Source organism: Dendrobates tinctorius, unplaced genomic scaffold (genome assembly GCF_039654945.1).
Source record: "Dendrobates tinctorius isolate UK_male_01 unplaced genomic scaffold, ASM3965494v1 ptg000203l, whole genome shotgun sequence".
Taxonomy (NCBI): domain Eukaryota; kingdom Metazoa; phylum Chordata; class Amphibia; order Anura; family Dendrobatidae; genus Dendrobates; species Dendrobates tinctorius.
This window is the reverse complement of record NW_027361870.1, coordinates 26,701,887-26,722,672: the sequence shown is the minus strand read 5'-3', so window position 1 is coordinate 26,722,672 and position 20,786 is coordinate 26,701,887. Positions and strand designations below refer to the sequence as shown.

Here is a 20,786-nt window from a genome sequence, read left to right as displayed (position 1 = left end):
TTTTCATATTCTCCATTGATGTCATTGTAAGAGTTAAAGCATATTTCCTCTTTAATGTCTCTTCAAGGCTAAGGCCTCATTCAGATGTATGTGAATCATGTAACTTGACCTATTTGTGATTTTTCATAGATCTATATTTAAAGGGGTTTCCAGGGACTACTTAAGGAAAGGCTTACCAGTGCAAAAAGAGAACCATGCATCAATTTTTTCATGTTAAACAAGACCCACAAGGTAATGAGTAATAACTCTGCAGCACTTTATATACATCATATGTCAATTCACAATCCCCCTTAACCAATGTTCTGCAGGCACGATCTGAGCAAAGCTGTATTCCATTAAGTTTCAGGCTGTAGAACAGTTTGGTCAGTCAGCAACTTGACATAAAAGGTTTATACAATGAAAAATAGTACATCCCATCCACAAGAAAGGTCGTAAATATTACTTACAAGCAACTATAGGACATGTCAGCCCGAACAGTTACACTGTCTTTTCTGATTGTAGTAGCTTTTCTTTTCTTCATTTGGTCCAATTTTCCTTTACCCAATTTTGTGCTACACTTGTAACAGGGGCCAAGGACTCCTTTGCATCAGCCAGAGCATGACATCATGGAATCCTGTGGGAACAGTGTCTGAAACCTGTCCTTCCAGGCGATCACTGGCCTCATCCTAACCCTAGTCTTTTGAACTGTCAAAGGAATCCCTTAGATGTTATAAAAAGAAATAAGAGCTTTTTATATAAAAGCCATCCTGAAGTTCTGACACTTCTTGAGTTTCAAGCAAAAGACCTCAAGAGACTAAAATCTGTACTTCCCGAATTAAATAGTTGTAATAAAGGTCATAAAACCTTAAAATCCAGGGGTTAGCGCCGATGCCTTGCAGCGCTGAGGTTCTGGCTTGAAATGCCACCAAGGACAACATCTGCAAGGAGTTTGTATGTACTCCCCGTGTTTGTGTGGGTTTCCTCCGGTTCCACAGATTTCCTCCCACGCTCCAAAGACATAGTGATAGTGAATTTAGATAGTGAGCCCCATCGGAGACAGTGATGATGTGGTCTATAAAGTATGCGAAATATGACGTCACTGTATAAGTAAGCATAATGAGGAGACATTTTGATAACCAAATTGCTTGATCCTTCTAGCCTCAAAAATCTACCATAAGGGAAGACACAGGAGATGGAAAGCCCTAAGGTAATTAATATCTAAGGTTAGCTTTAGAAGTGATACAAGTAGGCAGATAACCCACTCAGCCAGGTGAAAAATTCATGGATGTTTGAACAAAACACAAAACACGAGATCCAGCAAGTTTAAACAAGTTAAGGTCTACAAGCTTTATTGATACTTGTTTTTCTTATATTTATACATACAGTATCACAATGCATTCCATAGTCTTGCTTCAGCACATTCCTGCAGCTCAGAAACACTTCACGTTTATTATTTTTTATCCTTTTTTTTTTTTTTTTTGCAATGAGCGACTTTCACCCAAACAAATTTGCAGCGTTCAGCACTCGGTCCACAGAAAGCTGAAGCCGCTGTAAATGCATTTGTGCCAAAAACTCATCTCCAGAGCATTAAAAACGTGGAAGTTCCCAGCCTGGTATACATGACTACATTGTTCGTTAGATGCTAGTGTTTCTAGGAGTAGGATGTCCTGTAGGTGTATGTGCTATTGAGCTACAAGTTAAGAATGTCATTTATGGTTTGTTTCATTTCTAAAAATAAAAAATAAGGAAAGCACTGTGGGAGTGACTGACGGAGCCAAGCTCTCTGAACACACTATAGATATTGTCAATTGATAAAACAATAAAAATCACAAGGTCGAGCTACCATCATACCGAACAGAAGCCGTGGTTGTTTCTTTAGGTATGGGGGTTCGCTTTGTGGTGGGTTCAGTGCTGGGAGGGCTTAAGATGCAGAGCGCTGCGCACCTGGGGCGCCAGATCTACACTGAAGCAAATCTTCACTTGCTAGTCATACACAGTGCAAGAACGTGTTAACATTACGCCCATGAAAGCTCGGTAAGTCTACTTTTGAAGCACAATATACAGCATGCTAGAAAACTAAGAGGAGTTCTGTATTAAACAGTGCTTCACACAGGAGAAACAGAAAAATAGTTTCAAACCCTTACGTAGCAGCTTACAATACTTAGAATGAAACACATGGCTGTAAAAACAATTGTTTCTTCCTTGAACACTGCGTTGCAAAAAAAAAAAAAAAAAAAAAACACCAAAGGAAAAAAATGAATTGGGGGAAAAAAAATGATCTGGGAGATTGCACTGCAATGTCAAGGCTGGTCTTCCCTGACCCACCCTGTGTAATCCAAATACACAGCGCCTAAATTCACAGGCTCCTATTGGCGTCTGCGGCAAACTTGATTTGTTTAGTAGCGGTTAATCGGTTTTGCGTTTCAGTCCAGGGATTTTAGAGAGAATCCTATAAAGAAAAAAAAAAAAAAAAAAAGGAATAGGGAAATCAGTGCACACTCGTAACTACCACTTTAATTTTATAAGGAGCTTTCTGTGGAATATGACATTGGATGGCAGGTATCAAGGTATCATTCAGCTTCCTACGACCTACACTACCATATAGGCGGCTTAGGAGGGTGATATTACTGACAGAACAGGCTGCAATAAAAGGCACCATCTTTTGTGCTCTTATAATAACAGAAAAGGTAATACTCTAAGTCTGCAGTGTGATTTCTATAAGTGTGTTCTAGAAGTGTGAAGATTAATTTAAGAATTAAAACCAGAAGGATGTATACAGACTGTGCACTGCTACCTGCCACCATCGCACTCTAACAAGCATCTCTATTCTTCCGACAGGTATGTCCATCCACCCAGCTCTCCTGCTGTCTGTCTATGAAGGGCACACAGTGCATCACCCAGCTTTGCACATAGACTTGCCTCTGCACCTAGCATTCACATGGTATGTCCATCCACCCAGCTCTCCTGCTGTCTATGAAGGGCACACAGTGCATCACCCAGCTTTGCACATAGACTTGCCTATGCACCTAGCATTCACATGGTATGTCCATCCACCCAGCTCTCCTGCTGTCTGTCTATGAAGGGCACACAGTGCATCACCCAGCTTTGCACATAGACTTGCCTCTGCACCTAGCATTCACATGGTATGCCTTTCAGCTAACCCCAGCTTACCCCAGTGTTATTTATGACCTTGTTTGCTCTGGCTTGATCATATGCATCTGGTCCACTCTTAATTGTCTGACCAAGAAGAGTAGAGACCACTCCTCTCTGCTTCACACCTGACTGCACTTAGTTGTACATATATTGCAGAGCACAAGTCTGCATAAAGACTTCAGTCTGCAGTGTGATTTCTAGAAGTGTGTTCTAGAAGTGTGAAGATTAATTTAAGAATTAAAACCAGAATTGGAACTGAAGGTAACTGTACACAGTCACTGTAAACAATGTTTCTGCTTGTTTTCACCCCTATAATCCTTCACTTTCTGCTAATTCCCCTAATCCCTACTCCTAGTAAGGAACTGTTCATCTCTTCTTCAATCCTCCCCATCCACCTCACCTCCGCCTCAAAACTGTTCCTTAACATACAATCCTCTGTCTCCAAACACAGACAGCCCCCTCATTCCCTCTCCTCCTCCCACCTGCTAACACTTTCTCTGCTCCTTCTCACTGCTGGTGATATCTCCCCAAATCCTGGTCCTCATCACCACATTCCCACAGTCATTTCTACCTCCCATCCACGCTCTATCACAACCTTCCGTAACCTCTCCAACCTTATACCCATTCACCCAGCCCCGGCTTCCCCATTCCCACTAACAGGAGCTCTGTGGAACGCTCGCTCTGTCTGCAACAAGCTTTCCTACATCCATGATCTTTTTGTTACTACCAAACTTTCCTTCCTCGCCATCACCGAAACCTGGCTCACCCCTTCTGACACAGCCTCTCCTGCTGCACTTTCATATGGTGCCTTCCACCTTTCTCACACACCCCGCCCCAGCAGCAAACATGGCGGAGGAGTTGGTTTTCTCCTGTCAGATACCTGCTCCTTCACCCCAATCCCACTGCCACCCTCTGTTACCCTCCCTTCCTTTGAGGTGCACTCTGTGCGCATCTACTCCCCCTCCAACCTCCAACTGGCTGTCATCTACCGCCCCCCAGGGCCAGCCACCACCTTCTTTGACCACTTCACCACCTGGTTACTTCATTTCCTTTCCGCAGACATCCTTACTATCATCATGGGCGACTTCAACATCCCCATTGACACTTCCCTCTCAGCTGCCACTAAACTCCTATCTCACTTCCTCCTTCGGCCTCACTCAATGGTCTTCTACAGCCACCCACAAAGATGGCCACACACTGGACCTCATCTTCACCCGCCTCTGCTCCCTATCTAACCTCTCTAACTCACCTCTTCCTCTCTCTGACCACAACCTTCTCACATTCTCTTCCCTCTTCACTCTATGTCTACAATCCCCACCCCACAAACTCTCACACCCTCGCAGAAATCTTAAACACCTTGACCTACACTCATTCTCTGGATCCCTTCTCCCTCTCACAGATATAAGTTCCTTACACAATGCGGATGACGCTGCCGCTCTATATAACACCACAATAGCTGTAGCTTCGGAATCCGCTGCCCCACTTACACATACCAAAGCTCGCAAAATCAACAGACAGCCCTGGCACACCAGCCTGACCAAAGAGCTGAAGCGAGCTTCCAGGGCTGCTGAGCGCAGATGGAAAAGATCCCACTCCAACGAGCACTTCATCGCATTCAAACAGTCCCTCACTACTTTCAAGACCACACTCGCCACAGCTAAACAAACCTACTTCTCATCTCTCATATCCTCCCTGTCTCACAACCCTAAACAGTTATTCAACACCTTCAATTCTCTCCTCCGCCCCCCAGCACCTCCTCCCTCCCCACTCATCTCAGCTGAAGACTTTGCCTCATTTTTCAAGCAGAAGATTGATAACATCAGAGAAAGTTTTGGTCAACAACCCCCAGAACCCTTCCTCCCGACTTCCCAGCCCTCCACCTTCAAAACTAACTTCTCCACCATTACAGAAGATCGACTCTCCACTCTACTCTCAAGATCACATCTCACCTGTGCACTCGACCCGATCCCATCCCACTTCATACCAAACCTCACCACAGTCTTCATCCCAACCCTAACCCATCTCTTCAACCTATCACTAACAACTGGTGTTTTCCCCTCAAGCTTTAAACATGCCTCCATCACACCTATCCTCAAAAAGCCCTCTTGACCCATCCTTTGTATCTAGCTATCGCCCTATATCACTTCTCTCCTACGCCTCCAAGCTACTGGAACAACACGTCTACCTTGAACTGTCCTCCCATCTCTCTTCTTGCTCCCTCTTCGACCGCTTACAATCTGGCTTCCGGTCACACCACTCCACTGAAACTGCCCTTACTAAGGTCACCAATGACCTCTTAACTGCCAAGAGCAAGCGACACTACTCTGTCCTCCTCCTCCTGGACCTGTCGGCTGCCTTTGACACAGTGGACCATTCCCTATTATTACAGACCCTCTCATCCCTCGGCATCACAGACTTGGCCCTATCCTGGATCTCATCATACCTAACAGACCGGACATTCAGCGTCTCCCACTCACACACCACCTCCTCACCTTGCCCCCTATCTGTCGGAGTCCCACAAGGTTCAGTCCTTGGGCCCCTGCTGTTCTCTATTTACACCTTTGGCCTGGGACAGCTCATAGAATCTCATGGCTTTCAGTATCATCTCTACGCTGATGACACACAGATCTACATCTCTGGACCAGATATCACCTCCCTACTAACCAGAATCCCTCAATGTCTGTCCACTATTTCATCCTTCTTCTCCGCTAGATTTCTGAAACTCAACATGAACAAAACAGAATTCATCATCTTTCCCCCATCTCACGTGACCCCCCCTACGAACCTATCACTTACAGTAAATGACTGCCCACTCTCCCCAGTCCCACAAGCTCGCTGCCTCGGAGTAATCCTTGATGCTAATCTCTCCTTCAAACCACATATCCAAGCCCTTTCCACTTCCTGCCGACTTCAACTCAAAAATATTTCACGAATCCGTTCATTCCTCACCCAAGAATCTGCAAAAACCCTAGTCCATGCCCTCATCATCTATCGCCTTGACTACTGCAACCTCCTGCTCTGTGGCCTCCCCTCAAACACTCTCGCACCCCTCCAATCTATTCTAAACTCTGCTGCCCGACTAATCCACCTGTCCCCCCGCTATTCCCCAGCATCTCCCCTCTGTCAATCCCTTCACTGGCTCCCAATTGCCCAGAGACTCCATTACAAAACCCTAACCATGACATACAAAGCCATCCACAACTTGTCTCCTCCATACATCTGTGACCTCGTCTCCCGGTACTTTCCTGCACGCAACCTCCGATCCTCACAAGATCTCCTTCTCTACTCCCCTCTTATCTCCTCTTCCCACAATCGCAAACAAGATTTCTCTCGCGCATCACCCCTACTCTGAAACTCTCTACCACAACATATCAGACTCTCACCTACCATCGAAACCTTCAAAAAGAGCCTGAACACCCACCTCTTCCGACAAGCCTACAACCTGCAGTAACCACTGATCGACCAAACCGCTGCACGACCAGCTCTACCCTCGCCTACTGTATTATCACCCATCCCTTGTAGATTGTGAGCCCTCGCGGGCAGGGTCCTCTCTCCTCCTGTACCAGTTATGATTTGTATTGTTTAAGATTATTGTACTTGTTTTTATGTATACCCCTCCTTACCTGTAAAGCGCCATGGAATAAATGGCGCTATAACAATAAATAATAATAATAATAATAATAATAATAATAAATGAAAAATGGCTCCAAGCTGATATACGTGCACGACTGAGGCTGCAGCACCATCATGCATGAGGCTCGTGTAACCGGACCAAAATCCTATGACTTATCAGAGCAATGATTCAGCCTAGAATAAGGCTGAGTTCACACATGGCGTTTTTTTCGCGTTTCCGCGGCGGGTTTAACCGCGCGATTTTGACGTGAAAAATAAGCATCCCATGCATTCCTATGGGATTCCGCAATGCTGTGCTAATGCTGCGGTTTTTACCGCGGCGGAATCACTTCGCGGTAAAAAACGCAGCATGCTCATTAATTTTGCAGAATCACAGCGATCCCGCACCCATAGGAATGCATTGTTCTGCTTACTTTCCGCATGTGGCTGTGCACACCATGCGAAAAGTAAGAACATTTGCGGATGGTACCCACGGTCCGGAGGAGAGGAGACTGTCCTCCGGGCGGGGGTTACCATGTCCCGTAAAAAATAGAATTTAAAATAAAAAATATTGTTATTCTCACCTTCCGACGTCCCGCGCAGCCTTCCCGTCTCTCTCCACGCTCCCGGTCAGCCTTTGCGAGCGATTACGTCCGTTCTCGCGGGATTGCGAAGTCTCGCGGTCATTCGCGCAACGTCATTGCGCATGACCGCGAGACGTCACGATCCCGCAAGAACAGACGTCATTGCGGTAATTGTCACAAAGGATTACTGGGACCGGGAGCGGAGAGAGGCGGGAAGGCAGCGAGGGACGTCGGAAGGTGAGAACAATAATATTTTTTAATTATTTTTTACATTCTATCTTTTACTATTGATGCCGCATAGTCGGCCTCAATAGTAAAAAGTTGGTCACACTCGTCAAACACTATGTTTGACGAGTGTGACCAACCTGTCAATCAGTTCTCCAAGCGATGCTCCAGATCGCTTGGAAAACGCTAGCAATTCTGCAAGCTAATTATGCTTGCAAAATGCTAGTTTTTCCACGGGAAAATCGCAGGAATTTAAAATGCGATTTTCCCGCGGAATTAAATTCCGGAATTCTCGCGGTAATTTCTGCGAGAGTTCTGCTATGTGTGAACCTAGCCTAAAGGTTATATGTCTGCTTATACCTCAGGGCGTGCAGGCCGCTACCAGAAAATTGACTACTACAGCCGGATAATATACAATATCATAATTGTTTTCACTCCCGAGTTTAGTCATTTGTATAAGATAAAGATACTTACAGTTCTGATACATTTTTAACATTCTTGTTTACGATTGCTAGGTAGTGATCAATCTGAGTCTGGAAGAAAAAAAAAAAAAAAAAGATAAAATGGAGTTAGTTATTTCAGTAAGAGGACGATTCTCCAGGGCACAAGAAAACTACTCTGCTTTCAAAAAAATTATTGCTGTCTTACCTGATGTCTTTCATAAATTACTGGAATACTGAACAAAGAAATCAGTGCTGGGGAAAAAAAAAAATTAAAAAATGAATGCGTGAATAAAGTCCAAATGTTTTTTTCAATCAGAGTACAGTTTTATGTAAGGGTGTGTGCACACGCTGCAGTTTCTGCTGCGGTGTACAGTACCATTATTCCCTATGGGAATTAAAAATCGCTGTGCAGACGCTGCAGAATTTTCCGCGTGGATTTTGCTGCGGTTTCAAATCCGCAGAAAGAATTGCATGTCAATTCTTTCTGCGGATTCCGCAGCGGTTTACCATCTCCTCCATTGTGGAGATGATAAACTGCAGGCTAATTCGCAGGTAAAACCGCAGGTCTTTTGACCTGCGGATTTATCTGCGGATTTTGCAAAATCAGCGCTGATGAATCCGCAGCAGAATCCGCAGCGTGTGCACACAGCCTAAAGGTGAGCAGCAGCCGCCATCGATCATTAAGAAATAATCGAACAATTGACAGAAATGTAGCCAAGCCAAAAGGATCAATGCCCACGTTAGGGGCCTTACATGACAGCAATGTTATCTAGGACCTGCTGTCGCGCACTATTTTACAGCTTTGATTTAGAGCCAAGTTGCTACTTGCTTGGCACATGCAGATTGCATTGGAGTCTATGGAAAGCGAGTCACTGGTGACAGTAAAATCCAGCTCATTTGGAAACCTTTGTGAATTGTCGCAGCCATAGGAAATTAGGTGCTCTGTCGCCATGCGCGGCAATTTCAGTGTCGCCCGAGTTTTGCCTACAGATATCTCACTACACAGCCCCATATAAAACATAGGCGCAGACCAACTAAGCATTTACATAGGGCAAGTCACAGCCAGACTGACAGCAGATTCTATCCCAGGAGAACAAAAACCAGGAATGGAAATGAAAAACCTCCTGATCCTTTTTTACAGATCGATTAGGTGGGAAGGACCCACAGAAATCAGGTGGACAGTTGCTCCTTCCAATGTCTTCGGTTTGGCTGACTAAGGTCTAAGAGAGCCTGAGCAAACCTTCCTGCCATTTCACAACCAAGTAGACATAATAGTGCAAGCAGACGCTCCTACGACGCCACGGACAGCAGTGACCAAGTGTGCACACGTCCCAGATGTGGAAGGTACAGTGCAGCCTTCACTACACTTATCCAAAAACGCAGTATGGTAGGAATAGCCACCATGTAAAAGGTTATATGATTGGATGTGTCATCTATGCATCTCAACTGGAAACAGGTTAAGTAATAAGAGCTGAGGGAATAAACTACATGGGGCCCATCATTCAGTACTGCATTACTTACATCTATGTTGATCATGGCAGGGTTTCGCCAACTCAGTTTTGTGTTTATACATGCGGGGTATGCTGGCTCATTAAAGGCCTTCGAAAGAAAGCCATACTTCAAGTCACCAGAGGGTTCATTGGTGAAAGAATCTGACCAGTGTTAGGTGTAACATCAAGTGACAAGAATCACTGCTCATCTGCACACCTGAGGGAAACTCAGGAGTGAGCGCGGTCATCAAGGGTACATGCCCACCATCAAAAACAGCAGCATTTTGAACACAGGACACAATAGATATGTATTTAGGTGCAGTAAATCCACGTTCAGTGAACACATGGGAATTATCCTGCGCGATTAGAACGAATCGAAATTACACGGTGTCTAAAGAGCTGCTAATTCCTGCTCGTGGGAACGCAGCCCAACACTTCTAAATGACCATCATTACTGATCTTACTCTCAATAGACGCATGGACCGCCATGATTCAGTGTAGGCAACAGCCATGTACAGGGTGAAGCACAAACCGTCAGGATTCAGTGTGGGAGACAGCCATGTACAGGGTGAAGCACAGACAGTCAGGATTCAGTGTAGGCAACAGCCATGTACAGGGTGAAGCACAGACCGTCAGGATTCAGTGTAGGCAACAGCCATCTACAGGGTGAAGCACGGACCGTCAGGATTCAGTGTAGGCAACAGCCATGTACAGGGTGAAGCACAGACCATCAGGATTCAGTGTAGGCAACAGCCATGTACAGGGTGAAGCACAGACCATCAGGATTCAGTGTAGGCAACAGCCATGTACAGGGTGAAGCACAGACCATCAGGATTCAGTGTAGGCAACAGCCATGTACAGGGTGAAGCACAGCCCGTCAGGATTCAGTGTAGGCAACAGCCATGTACAGGGTGAAGCACAGACCGCCAGGATTCAGTGTAGGCAACAGCCATGTACAGGGTAAAGCACAGACCATCAGGATTCAGTGTAGGCAACAGACATGTACAGGGTGAAGCACGGACCGTCAAGATTCAGTGTGGGAGACATCCATGTACAGGGTGAAGCACGGACCGTCAAGATTCAGGGTGGGAGACATCCATGTACAGGGTGAAGCACGGACCGTCAAGATTCAGGGTGGGAGACATCCATGTACAGGGTGAAGCACGGACCGTCAAGATTCAGGGTGGGAGACATCCATGTACAGGGTGAAGCACGGACCGTCAGGATTCAGCGTGGGTGACAGCCATGTACAGGGTGAAACATGGACCGTCAGGATTCAGCGTGGGAGACAGCGATGTACAGGGTGAAACATGGACCGTCAGGATTCAGCGTGGGAGACAGCCATGTACAGGGTGAAGCACGGACAGTCAGGATTCAGCGTGGGAGACAGCCATGTACAGCGGGATAGGATTTTATCGCAATGTTGCCAACAATAAAATGAAGAAACCTAGGACAGCACAGATCATGGCGATGTACGCTGCTATGGAGAGCAAACGCTAACGACACTGAATTAGATAAACCATTGAGCAGACCCCTGCACTACAGGATTTTGTTTTGCACAATGAAAAGTAGACTTGAACATTACAAAATAAGGTTCAATGCTGATATCCCAGCACAGCTCAGAAATGCATTAGAAAGCTTGGGATCCCACCCTAACCAGATGAATCAGGAGATGTTACGGGGCTAAAGATTAAATTAACACATTTTATAATAATAAAAAAAATAAAAAATAATACGCTATCTCGTGTGTACTATATATCCCCCATAACTTGGCATTTATTTTTTTCTACTAAATACACTGATGTTTCTATAGTGACAATCATAGTAAAAATAAAAGCGGTCCTACTCACCCAGGATCAGTAAGGTCAATCCATTAAACAAGGCACCAATATAGGTGAACACCCACATCAGCACTGCAAACTGAACAGGAGACGGAGGTTAGTAAACTAACAAGACTGCACCGTCATAACACTAAAGTACAATGATAGATTTATTTAATGATGAGATTTATTGTGACAAAAGCCAACAAGAGTCATCAGTAACGCTCGCTGCTGATCGGCCAAAAAGTATATAGTGACCTTTAAGTAAAACTTAAGAACATGATTGAACATGGGAGAGTTTGAAGAGTCACTTCCAGAGAGCGGCATAGGCCACGGCTGCATAGGGTTACATGGGATCTGCTAGGAATAGGACTGAAGTCTGCCCACATGCCAACATGTCCTCAGGTTACAGGCTAAGGCAGACGGTCGTCCATGTCACTGCTGCTCGAGTCGCTATCGTCACAGACAGATTATCCTGTTATATAAATTCCTTGTTGTCATTAATGCTCCACTTACACATTATGTGACGATATGGCCACCTAAACTACCTGAGAAGTATGAACAGATTGATAAAAGAAAAGCAGAATCTCAAAAAGATCCAAAATGGTTTGGATTCAAAGATGCTTTTACCAGTATCTCAGGGGATGGTCTGAGGAGCAACCGAGCCCCCGAGGTTTACCCGGCTTTCTGGATGCTGCAGATTTCTCCCACTCAAAAAATACTGACAGGTGAGTACAGGAGGTACGTTTGCCAGGAATCTCAACCATAGGTGTTAGAGGTTGGGAAATCAGATAAGAAACAGCAGGGACCAACACTATCAATGAATCTCTGTACACCACTGCGGAATATGCTGGTGTTATATGGGCAACACAACATGGAGGAATAATCTGATGTGAAGGTGGAAGTGGCACGTTCTCTGCAGCCGGTTTACAAGGGTCTATAGATGGCGGGTGGTGAGGCTAGGAGCACTACTAAAATGAGAAGTCTGGTGAAAAATGTGGAGGTTTCAGGGTGTGTCACGCTGCTGGCAGAAGATCCAGGAGATCGTCTGCACTGTTAAAGCTTTATTAAAAGATACATCAATGCGTTTCAGGGTCACACTGAGCGCTTTGTCACGATATTATAGCATATACATAGACCACCTGAAACCCGGCAGAAGGCTGTCAGCAGCAGCTTTATGCATTTCCAGACACGTCTGATGTAGGCGTTGTGTGCAGGACTCATTTATTATGTAGTGTGAAAATGGAAAATCTAAAAAGATATAGTATAACCTGTCTATGGGACTGCCGGTCCAGCCAGTCCGACACTAAGCTCGCCTTTATCCGGCTGTCCAATGGACTGAATGAAGCAAAAGATTGAGAACCTGCCCCTCTGAGACATACAAGATGGGGCACCGCTGAGCATGGTTTTGGGTTATGGAGCCTCATTCCTGGAATCATAGAGGTCTCTGTGGTTTGATCCACAACGATCACTAAAGCAACCCTTATCCAGAGGGACTTACTATCCTGGGAAGAACACTTAATTGTTCTGCCTCTAGATCACTCCGTGACAGCACAGGGGAAACAGGAGAAATAAGATAGAACCGCAAAAGTATAAGTCTAAGTATATAAAAAAAGACACTCTAGATACACATCTATCCACTCACTGTCCATTGTGACACGTACCTTCAGAGAGTCCACCAAATCCTCCACCAGGAACAGGCGCCTCAGCTCCTTGATCGAGCTGTTGACGTGGGACAGGGCAATATTACAATACTTCTGGACCAGGTCTTCAGACACCACCACATTGGAATCTAAATAGGCTCTAAAGAAAAGCAGAGAACAGACCAGATCAGTGCCCAAAAGCCAAGCACACTTCTCACATGATAAACAATTACTGTACAAAAAAAAAAAAAAAAAAAATACTAAAAAATACTAAAAAATATATATAATAATTTGACAGTATATGCTCAGAGCTATCCAGCCTGTCTGAGCGGCAGGTGTCGCACATATTAGATGGTCGCCCATCTCAGCATCTTTGACACATTTAGGGTCTGCTCACATCAGATCTATATATCCCGACCACCCTTGCGGACTCCCCACACACAACGAAGATTTTTTTGCCTTGTATATCATTCATGTCCTGTATCTACTGTATACAAAGAAAATTTCCCAGAGAGCACAAACTAATGACATAGTGGAGTGCAATGTCCACGGTCTCAATGTCTGACTGCTTACAGGGATCCTACCAAAGATTTCACGCTGCCCGAAAAACAGATTGCAAGTCAAAGGAGTGGCGTGTGAGGTACCAAGGGAAAGGGGCGTATGACCCCTGGATCGGGGCAACAGAGGGCGATGGAAATTTTATTCATAGTTAGTGGAACCAAAAAATTGACAATTATGCAGCGACAAAATAAAAAAAGTGTTTCAACCCTACCAGGGTCTTTGTCACAAGGTCATCGTTTGTAGGGTAGGGTTACTCACAAGGATCTATGGAGTAACGTCCACAATATAGGGGTCTATAGGATGCCTTATGTAAGGTGCTGTATTTCACGGTTTCAATGGCGCTCCGGCAACCCTGTATTGGCATCTTGTGTGGCGGGAGCTGCTCTTCCTATACAGCAGCATCTACACATCCACCCCCCAACTAACGTAGAACAAGGAGCACGTCTAGACAAGTGTCGGCAGCAGCTTAATTTATCGGTGTGGTGACGCACACCAACCCAGCCAGGTGAGGATCACTCTCACCCCTTTCTCCACTTGCAGAAAATGTTATTACGCTGTGCGCTTTTTTTTGCCCCCAAACACAAGGCATGCTAACCTCACCAATCCGCCACCACTACTGCTCCAACACAACTCTGGATCGGTTTCTACTTCCTGGACATGTGACCACTGCAGCCAATCACTGGCTGTAATGGTATTACCTTGCAGCAAATACCCAGAGTACGTGAGCTTCTGTGGTGTGGCTCTTAAAGCAACAGAACGTCAATAAGTTTCCACTATTGTAAATGCGCAAAGAGAGCTCTGCACTAAAATCCATAGTAACACACATGTAACACAGATTTGTGATGGATCGGCAGCATAGGATCTGCATGTATTAGCAGGAAATCCATTACCCCAATGCATAAATATACTAATAGGGGAAACGATTCCCGTCTCAAACTCTTCTTGCTACCTACCCAAACTTCTACCCCTAATGCTCAAGTCCTGGAGAACTCGGCTGTCATCACAAGAACAGAAAAGCTGCTGCCAGATCTTGAGATGAATCCAGTGAGAAGCTATTAAGTGGTGATACAACATTACAGCTTCCCTCTCCGCCATCACCCAGCACGGGCTGTGAAGTAGCTTACCAAAAATAACTGCCCTCTGTAAAACGAGAACGCTCCTTGGGACCCCGACCCCGCACACCCTGCCATACACATTCAGCACAGGAAAGCACAGAGACTAAGCAGAATAAGACCCAGCTCACAGCTTCTGACATGTTCAAAAAGCTCCTGATGGGCGCACCAATACGTGTCCGTGGGACCCCTCCAAGGACCCAGCGCACATCAAAGGATGTGCTTCTGGGCTGTCCTGGATAGGTACGCGCTAGTGTACCTTCTCCCCATTATACAGTAAAAGGTTGTTTACAAAAAAGAACAGGACTTGAAAAACAAAAATAAAATTACAGTAGAAAAATAAAAATTCTAAAAAAAAAAAAAATATGAATACACCATGCTGTAAACCTTTAAAATGTGCGTTAATAACTAGCAATTTTAAGACTTTACCAAGACATACAAAAGGAGATTTCTATCGTACAGGTGAACACAGCCTCAGGGTGACGCAGTGGTACATTTTTCAAAATTCGGTTCTGATAACAATCGGCGGCAAATACTGTATTTGCAATATTCGCCGAACGTCATTGGAATCAATGGGAGTAGAAACGACCGAATATGTTCAGAATCAATCGTCAAACTCGGCAAGAATAGGGTATCCATATGGCAAATTCAACTTCCGAACATATTCACTCAACTCTACACATGGGTGGCTTCAATTAAACTAAATTTGCCAGCCACTGTTTGCCAGTCACGCGTTAAGAACCAAAGCGCTGCGGGAGCCATTTCATTGCCAAGTTCCTTTAGACATTTAAAAAGGGGTAACATGTTCATCTTCCACATCAGATGACACGGGGGGCCGGTAATGTCATGTGTTGCCGGGTCGTATGCACGTGTCCTATAATGAAGAGGACGGATGATTACGTCCCAGCTGATGATACGGATACGTGATGCGGCTGGCCCGCTCAGCTCCCGATGCGGAAGTGAGCAGAGCCGGTTTGCCACTTTAGGCTATAAGTTCAGCTAAACATTACTAGCACAGTAGGCTGAAAGGCCAAAACAGTACTGCAGAGAGGACTACATTGAGCTAATGGGGATATTTTTGGTACAGAGGGGGGAAGATGGGTCAAGCTGTTAGGCATTCCTGTTCTACATGACTCCTCAAGGTCACCAGGCTTACCCTAAACTGTGCGGTATGTGGAGCATGTCTCCATAAGGGGAATTCGCTAGAGACGCACTGTGGGGGCAACTAAAAAAAGGGCATCCATGGCAGTGAGCAGTGTCAGCATCTACACAGACAGGCGAATCACAAACTTAGATCTAATTGGACCACATGGATCATCTTAAAAGAAAGCGAGTGGGGATGAACCGGATTAAGCAAACAAATGAAAATTATATAGCAAAAATATAATATACACATTTTGCTTTATCCATAGAAACATTTTGCCCATGCACTGGTAACCCAGCAATTCAATGGATGAAGATGACAGTCTGTGGATGAGTGTGATACTGGAGAAACATCAGTAGAGATCCAGGGGGCTCCCTGCAGCCAAAGTAAAGCCCCCGTTACACACAGCGAGATTGCTAGTGAGATCGCTGCTGAGTCACAAGTTGTGACCGGCCCCCCTGCCGGGTATCGCTGATCGTGTTCGAATGGCCTGGACATTTTTTTGATCGTTGGTCTCCCGCTGGCCAGCACGCATCGCTGCGTGCGGCAGGTGGTTGATCAGCGACCTGGTAACCAAGGTAAACATCGGGTTTCTAAGTGCCGCGTGGCGCTTAGAAACCCGATGTTTACCTTGGTTACCAGCTCCCTGCACCAGCGCGCTGGTATCTTAACGTACACTGCAGGTAACTAAGCAACGTGCGTCACTTGTTACCCGCGTGTCGCTGTCCTGATCGCTGTGATCATGTAGCGACACACCAGCGATCCTGACAAGTTCATATCGTTGTCAGGATCGCTGGTGAGTCGCTATGTGACGGGGCCCTAAAATTTGCAAGAAACTTTTAGGATTAAGTTAGCCACTTTAGAAATTTCTGGCATGTGGCCAGTAAGAATTTTATGTTGGCTTTTTGCAGATTCTTACTGCAAAAAGTCTCCAGGGGGGTATGAAATCACCGTACATGGTGTCAGCCTGCGCCGTCTATTAATCATCACCGACTCATTCATTTGGCAGGAAGTTAGATATTTCTTAATATTTCTTAAGTAGAATTCCAAAAGCAGAAGTTTCAGTAGGGTGAAGGCGAGGGGACGGGCATGAAAGTCTGACTGAGCGCAGATTGAGTTTTTCAGCCTCCACCACTCGGAGACAAATTATGTATGAGACAAGACTATAGAATGGAGACAGTAACCCTGTGGCCTAAATATACTTGTATCATGGCTGGAAGAACAGCAGCTGCGGAGCTCGGTCCCACCACGTATAAATATATGGGGGGGTTTAGTGTACGCAAGTCAAGTGACACATGAGCAATGCTCTTTGCATAATAAATATTAATAGCAATGGGGAGATTCAGTGTGTGATATTACAGTCATGGATATATAAAATACAGCAAAAAAGGTTAAAAAAAAAATTGTGAATAGACAAATATTCACAGAGCACAGTGTGGTCTCCATGACCAGGAACAGACCGCTACCTCATCACAACCGACGGGTTACATAATTTCAAACACTCACAGAAAGAACAGATAATTTCCCGTATTAATCAGACAATCGTTGACCTCAAGCCTATAATCATAGATCGGCCCCAGGCGCGGCTCCACAAAACGCCCCACATGGAGGACTCTGCCCTTGGGTTAGGGTTAAAGTACAAAATCATTCCTGCTTCACTAATGTATTACACAGAGATGTGTGCGGTGCGATATCACAGGATGGTATAGAAATCGAAACGCGGCAGACTTGTGAGAGTGTCTGTAGCATCCAATCACAATGCAGCTTTCATTTCATATTCTGCTCTTCAACATTTAAAAGGTGAGCTGTGATTGGTTCCTACAGGAAACCTGGATTTCGAGAAAAGAAAAAAAATGAAAGCTGCTCTGTGATTGGACAGTTTTCAGAAGTTTCCCCAAATTGTGTGACTCAAGGCAGATTTTAACTTTGGCTACACCTGATGCAACACAACCCAAGGAAAAAAAGTAATAGGCAAAGAATGAGAAGTGTTCATTCATTGTCTTCTGCAATGTTGCTCAAGTGACCCCTGAAATATGGATACACCTTGTGGCGGTGCGATTGCTTTTACGCTTGTTTGATCAAACTTGTGTGTACTATTACTTTATATTTACTTATTGCAGGGTACTTGCACACTGTTATCTTGGATCCAGCGTTATTTCCCCTGATCCCCTCCTGCAGGATCAGACACACCATGAGCCAGGTGGCTAATGCTCCCAAAAAGATTACTGCAGGCAATAAGAGCAAGTTACACAGCCGATCATATGGCACCACAGCATCATTTCTCTGGCTTCTTAAAGGAGTTGTTCACTACTAGGAAAACCCCTTCTTAAAAATAAATGTTCAGCCCTGAGCCTATACTCCCCCTTCCGTGCCGGCGTCGTGCCAGCAGTGGAATGACACATGACGCCCGGCGCCCAATCAGCGTCCCTGTCTCCACCTTCAGACAAACTGAACATGAAGAGTAAGTCCATGCTGCAACTGATCCCGGACAAACTGATCATGGACAGGAAGTCTGGGATTAGTTGCAGCATTGATTTACACTTCATGTTCCGTTTGTCTGAAGGTGGAGACCGTGACGCCAGCGCTAATTGGGCATCGGGCATCACATGTCGTTCCACCACATCATAGTCCTGATGAGAGCAAGTGCCAGCAAGCTTAAAATGATCTTACCTGACGAAGGAGCGTTTTGCTCGTTCATCGGGCGATCGGCAGTCAGTTTACCTTGCCCGAGCGTTCCTAGGAATGCTCGTTCCCAATAACTGGCCAGTATAAAGATATCTAAACATTCATCAACATTGCTCAAGGTTAGGCCGTCATTGGCTAACGACTTATCTAACAGATAACACATTTATGGCACATGGAAACTTTGAGATTCCACGCAAAAGTCTTTTCTGCCTCATTACTAATAATTATAACCCCGATCGCACTGCCTGCTTTATGTTGGACCCACACACCAGAAATAGTACTTGTGACAGTCAAAAAGCTTTACAGAAAATTTTTTTTTTTATTCCCAAATAGATTTCATTGGAGATTTACAAAGAAAAAAAAACGTTCTGTATTCTGCTTGGTGCATGACATTCATAAAGTACCATTGCCAGTGTTTTTAGCTTTTCTGCTGCTGTGTAATAAACTGCAACACGAATAAGCTCAAGTGAACGCGACTGGCCGCCTGAAGGGCTGCAATTTAGGGAAACCTTAATAGGGCATTTACACTGGCCCATAATCTGACAGATTCTGATGGTATAAACCCATAATTCAGGACAACCAACCATTTTGCCTTCTGTAAACACTTGCCTGCCATTGTTTGCCAGTCGTGAGTTAAGAAGCAAAACGCTGCAGGAGCTACTTCATTACTAGGACTGGTGGGGGTCCCAAAGAACACCCCTTCTAAGCTGAGCTATTAACATTGGGTAACTCATTAACAAACATCATGAAGGGCTTTCCAATGGGATTTGTGGGCAATTTCTGTTTCAGAAGTACAGTGTAACGTTAGGTTGTACAAGAGCAGGGACCATCATGTGAATGAAGAGGCAAAAAAAAAAAAAAACCATTACATGATAATGTGACTATACCACTTACTTGAATGGGTGTCCTTCATCGGACTTCTGAATGGCTTGCAGAACCCCTTTGTATATTCTAAAGCTGATGGAGACAGAGAGCAGGCCCAGGGCGATATATGCAGCCACACTGACAATGCTAAAGACGGTCAGAGACAGCAGCAGGAAGAGGCTGACACCGAACACGGCTCCTGATTTCTTAATGTCCCGCCAGTACAGGAGGTCAACAACTAAAGAAAAGGAAAAAAAAAAGTCAGAGACAGAACAGTTTGAAACAGCAATATTTAAGTCCAGGAACACAGTAAAGTAGACAATATATGGTTTACCCAACCCGGGGAGCAGAGTATAACACAGAGGTACAACTTAGACAGTGGTCTTTCGAATACATGCTCAGAAGCTTATCCTCCCATCCCCTGTACACATGCACATAATCTGAGGGGTGTAGGACACCAAGCCCCTGCCAATGGTAATGGGAAGGTGAAAATCAACGTACCCGATGCAGATAGGAGTTCCTGCCCCTATACACATACCCAATGCTCATCCACTCCCATCAAAATTGGTTATAAAATTAATCTCAGTAAGATCAATCCGCCAAACCAAATATATGGTAGTCTATGAAATGTAAAGTCATTGACACCTTTGTATAGCCCATCAGTTGCTATTTGAAAGCGTTTTTATTCATATCAGGTCACTTAAGAAGCCGCCGTCTCCGGAGATTGCTTCCCTGGACAGCAGCAGCCACGCTAACTTGATAGTTCACTTTATATGTGATGTTCCGCAAAGCTGACAGACGCGGAGTTATTGGAGCAAAGGGGCTGGTACGCAGCTGATGTGCTCCGCCATACCCAGAGCACTTAAGCCTCATTTGCTTATAAGTGAAAATGCACATTACTCGGGGATGCAGCAACAGATAGACGATATAAAGGTGTTGAATCATTTATATTTCAAAGACCAGCATATGTCCATGAATGTGGGCTTGGTGGAAAGGTTGAATTTTATTGACAGATTTTCTTTAAATCTCAACATTTTGGCAACTTTCCTGTCAATTAGTTTTCTTCTCATCTATAGTGTTCACTACATGAAGCTGGGTACATACCAACAGTATGCCCCAAAACAAAAAGAAACAATGGTCTGTCCTTTAGAAAGCTTTATAGATGGTAGTGATCATTATAAAAGAAACATTGGACTAATACTTACCACTGGAAACCCCACCGCCACCTCCCATAGCCTCATCTTGGAATGGAAGTGATGATGTCCTGAAATCTGAGACCAGTCGATTGTCAGAGACCAAAGCTTGGGGACTCCCATCACTTCCACCTGTGACCAAGACCATCTGAGCAGGGGGCTTGCAGTGGCACCATTGCTCCCTTATAATGATCCCTACCCTCTAATAGTCTTCTAGAGCTGTAGACGACCCCTTTAAGCAGCACATTTAAAAAAGTGCAAGGAAAGGATTGAGAAGG

General features: G+C 45.0%; 1 protein-coding gene across 5 annotated transcripts in view; it reads right to left on the bottom strand.

Moving 5' to 3' along the window:
- Positions 1 to 1,297: 1,297 nt before the first annotated feature.
- Positions 1,298 to 20,786, bottom strand: part of RTN4 (reticulon 4) — a 60,848-nt gene continuing 41,359 nt past the window's right edge. For all 5 annotated transcript variants that reach the window (XM_073553909.1, XM_073553910.1, XM_073553911.1 and 2 more), the window contains 6 exons: positions 19,346 to 19,553; positions 12,971 to 13,109; positions 11,337 to 11,406; positions 8,202 to 8,248; positions 8,028 to 8,086; positions 1,298 to 2,428 (listed from right to left, as the gene is read on the bottom strand). In XM_073553909.1, the coding sequence (XP_073410010.1) occupies positions 2,386 to 2,428; positions 8,028 to 8,086; positions 8,202 to 8,248; positions 11,337 to 11,406; positions 12,971 to 13,109; positions 19,346 to 19,553 (566 nt within the window). In that variant the 3' untranslated portion in view covers positions 1,298 to 2,385. The remainder of the gene's footprint in view (positions 2,429 to 8,027; positions 8,087 to 8,201; positions 8,249 to 11,336; positions 11,407 to 12,970; positions 13,110 to 19,345; positions 19,554 to 20,786) is intronic.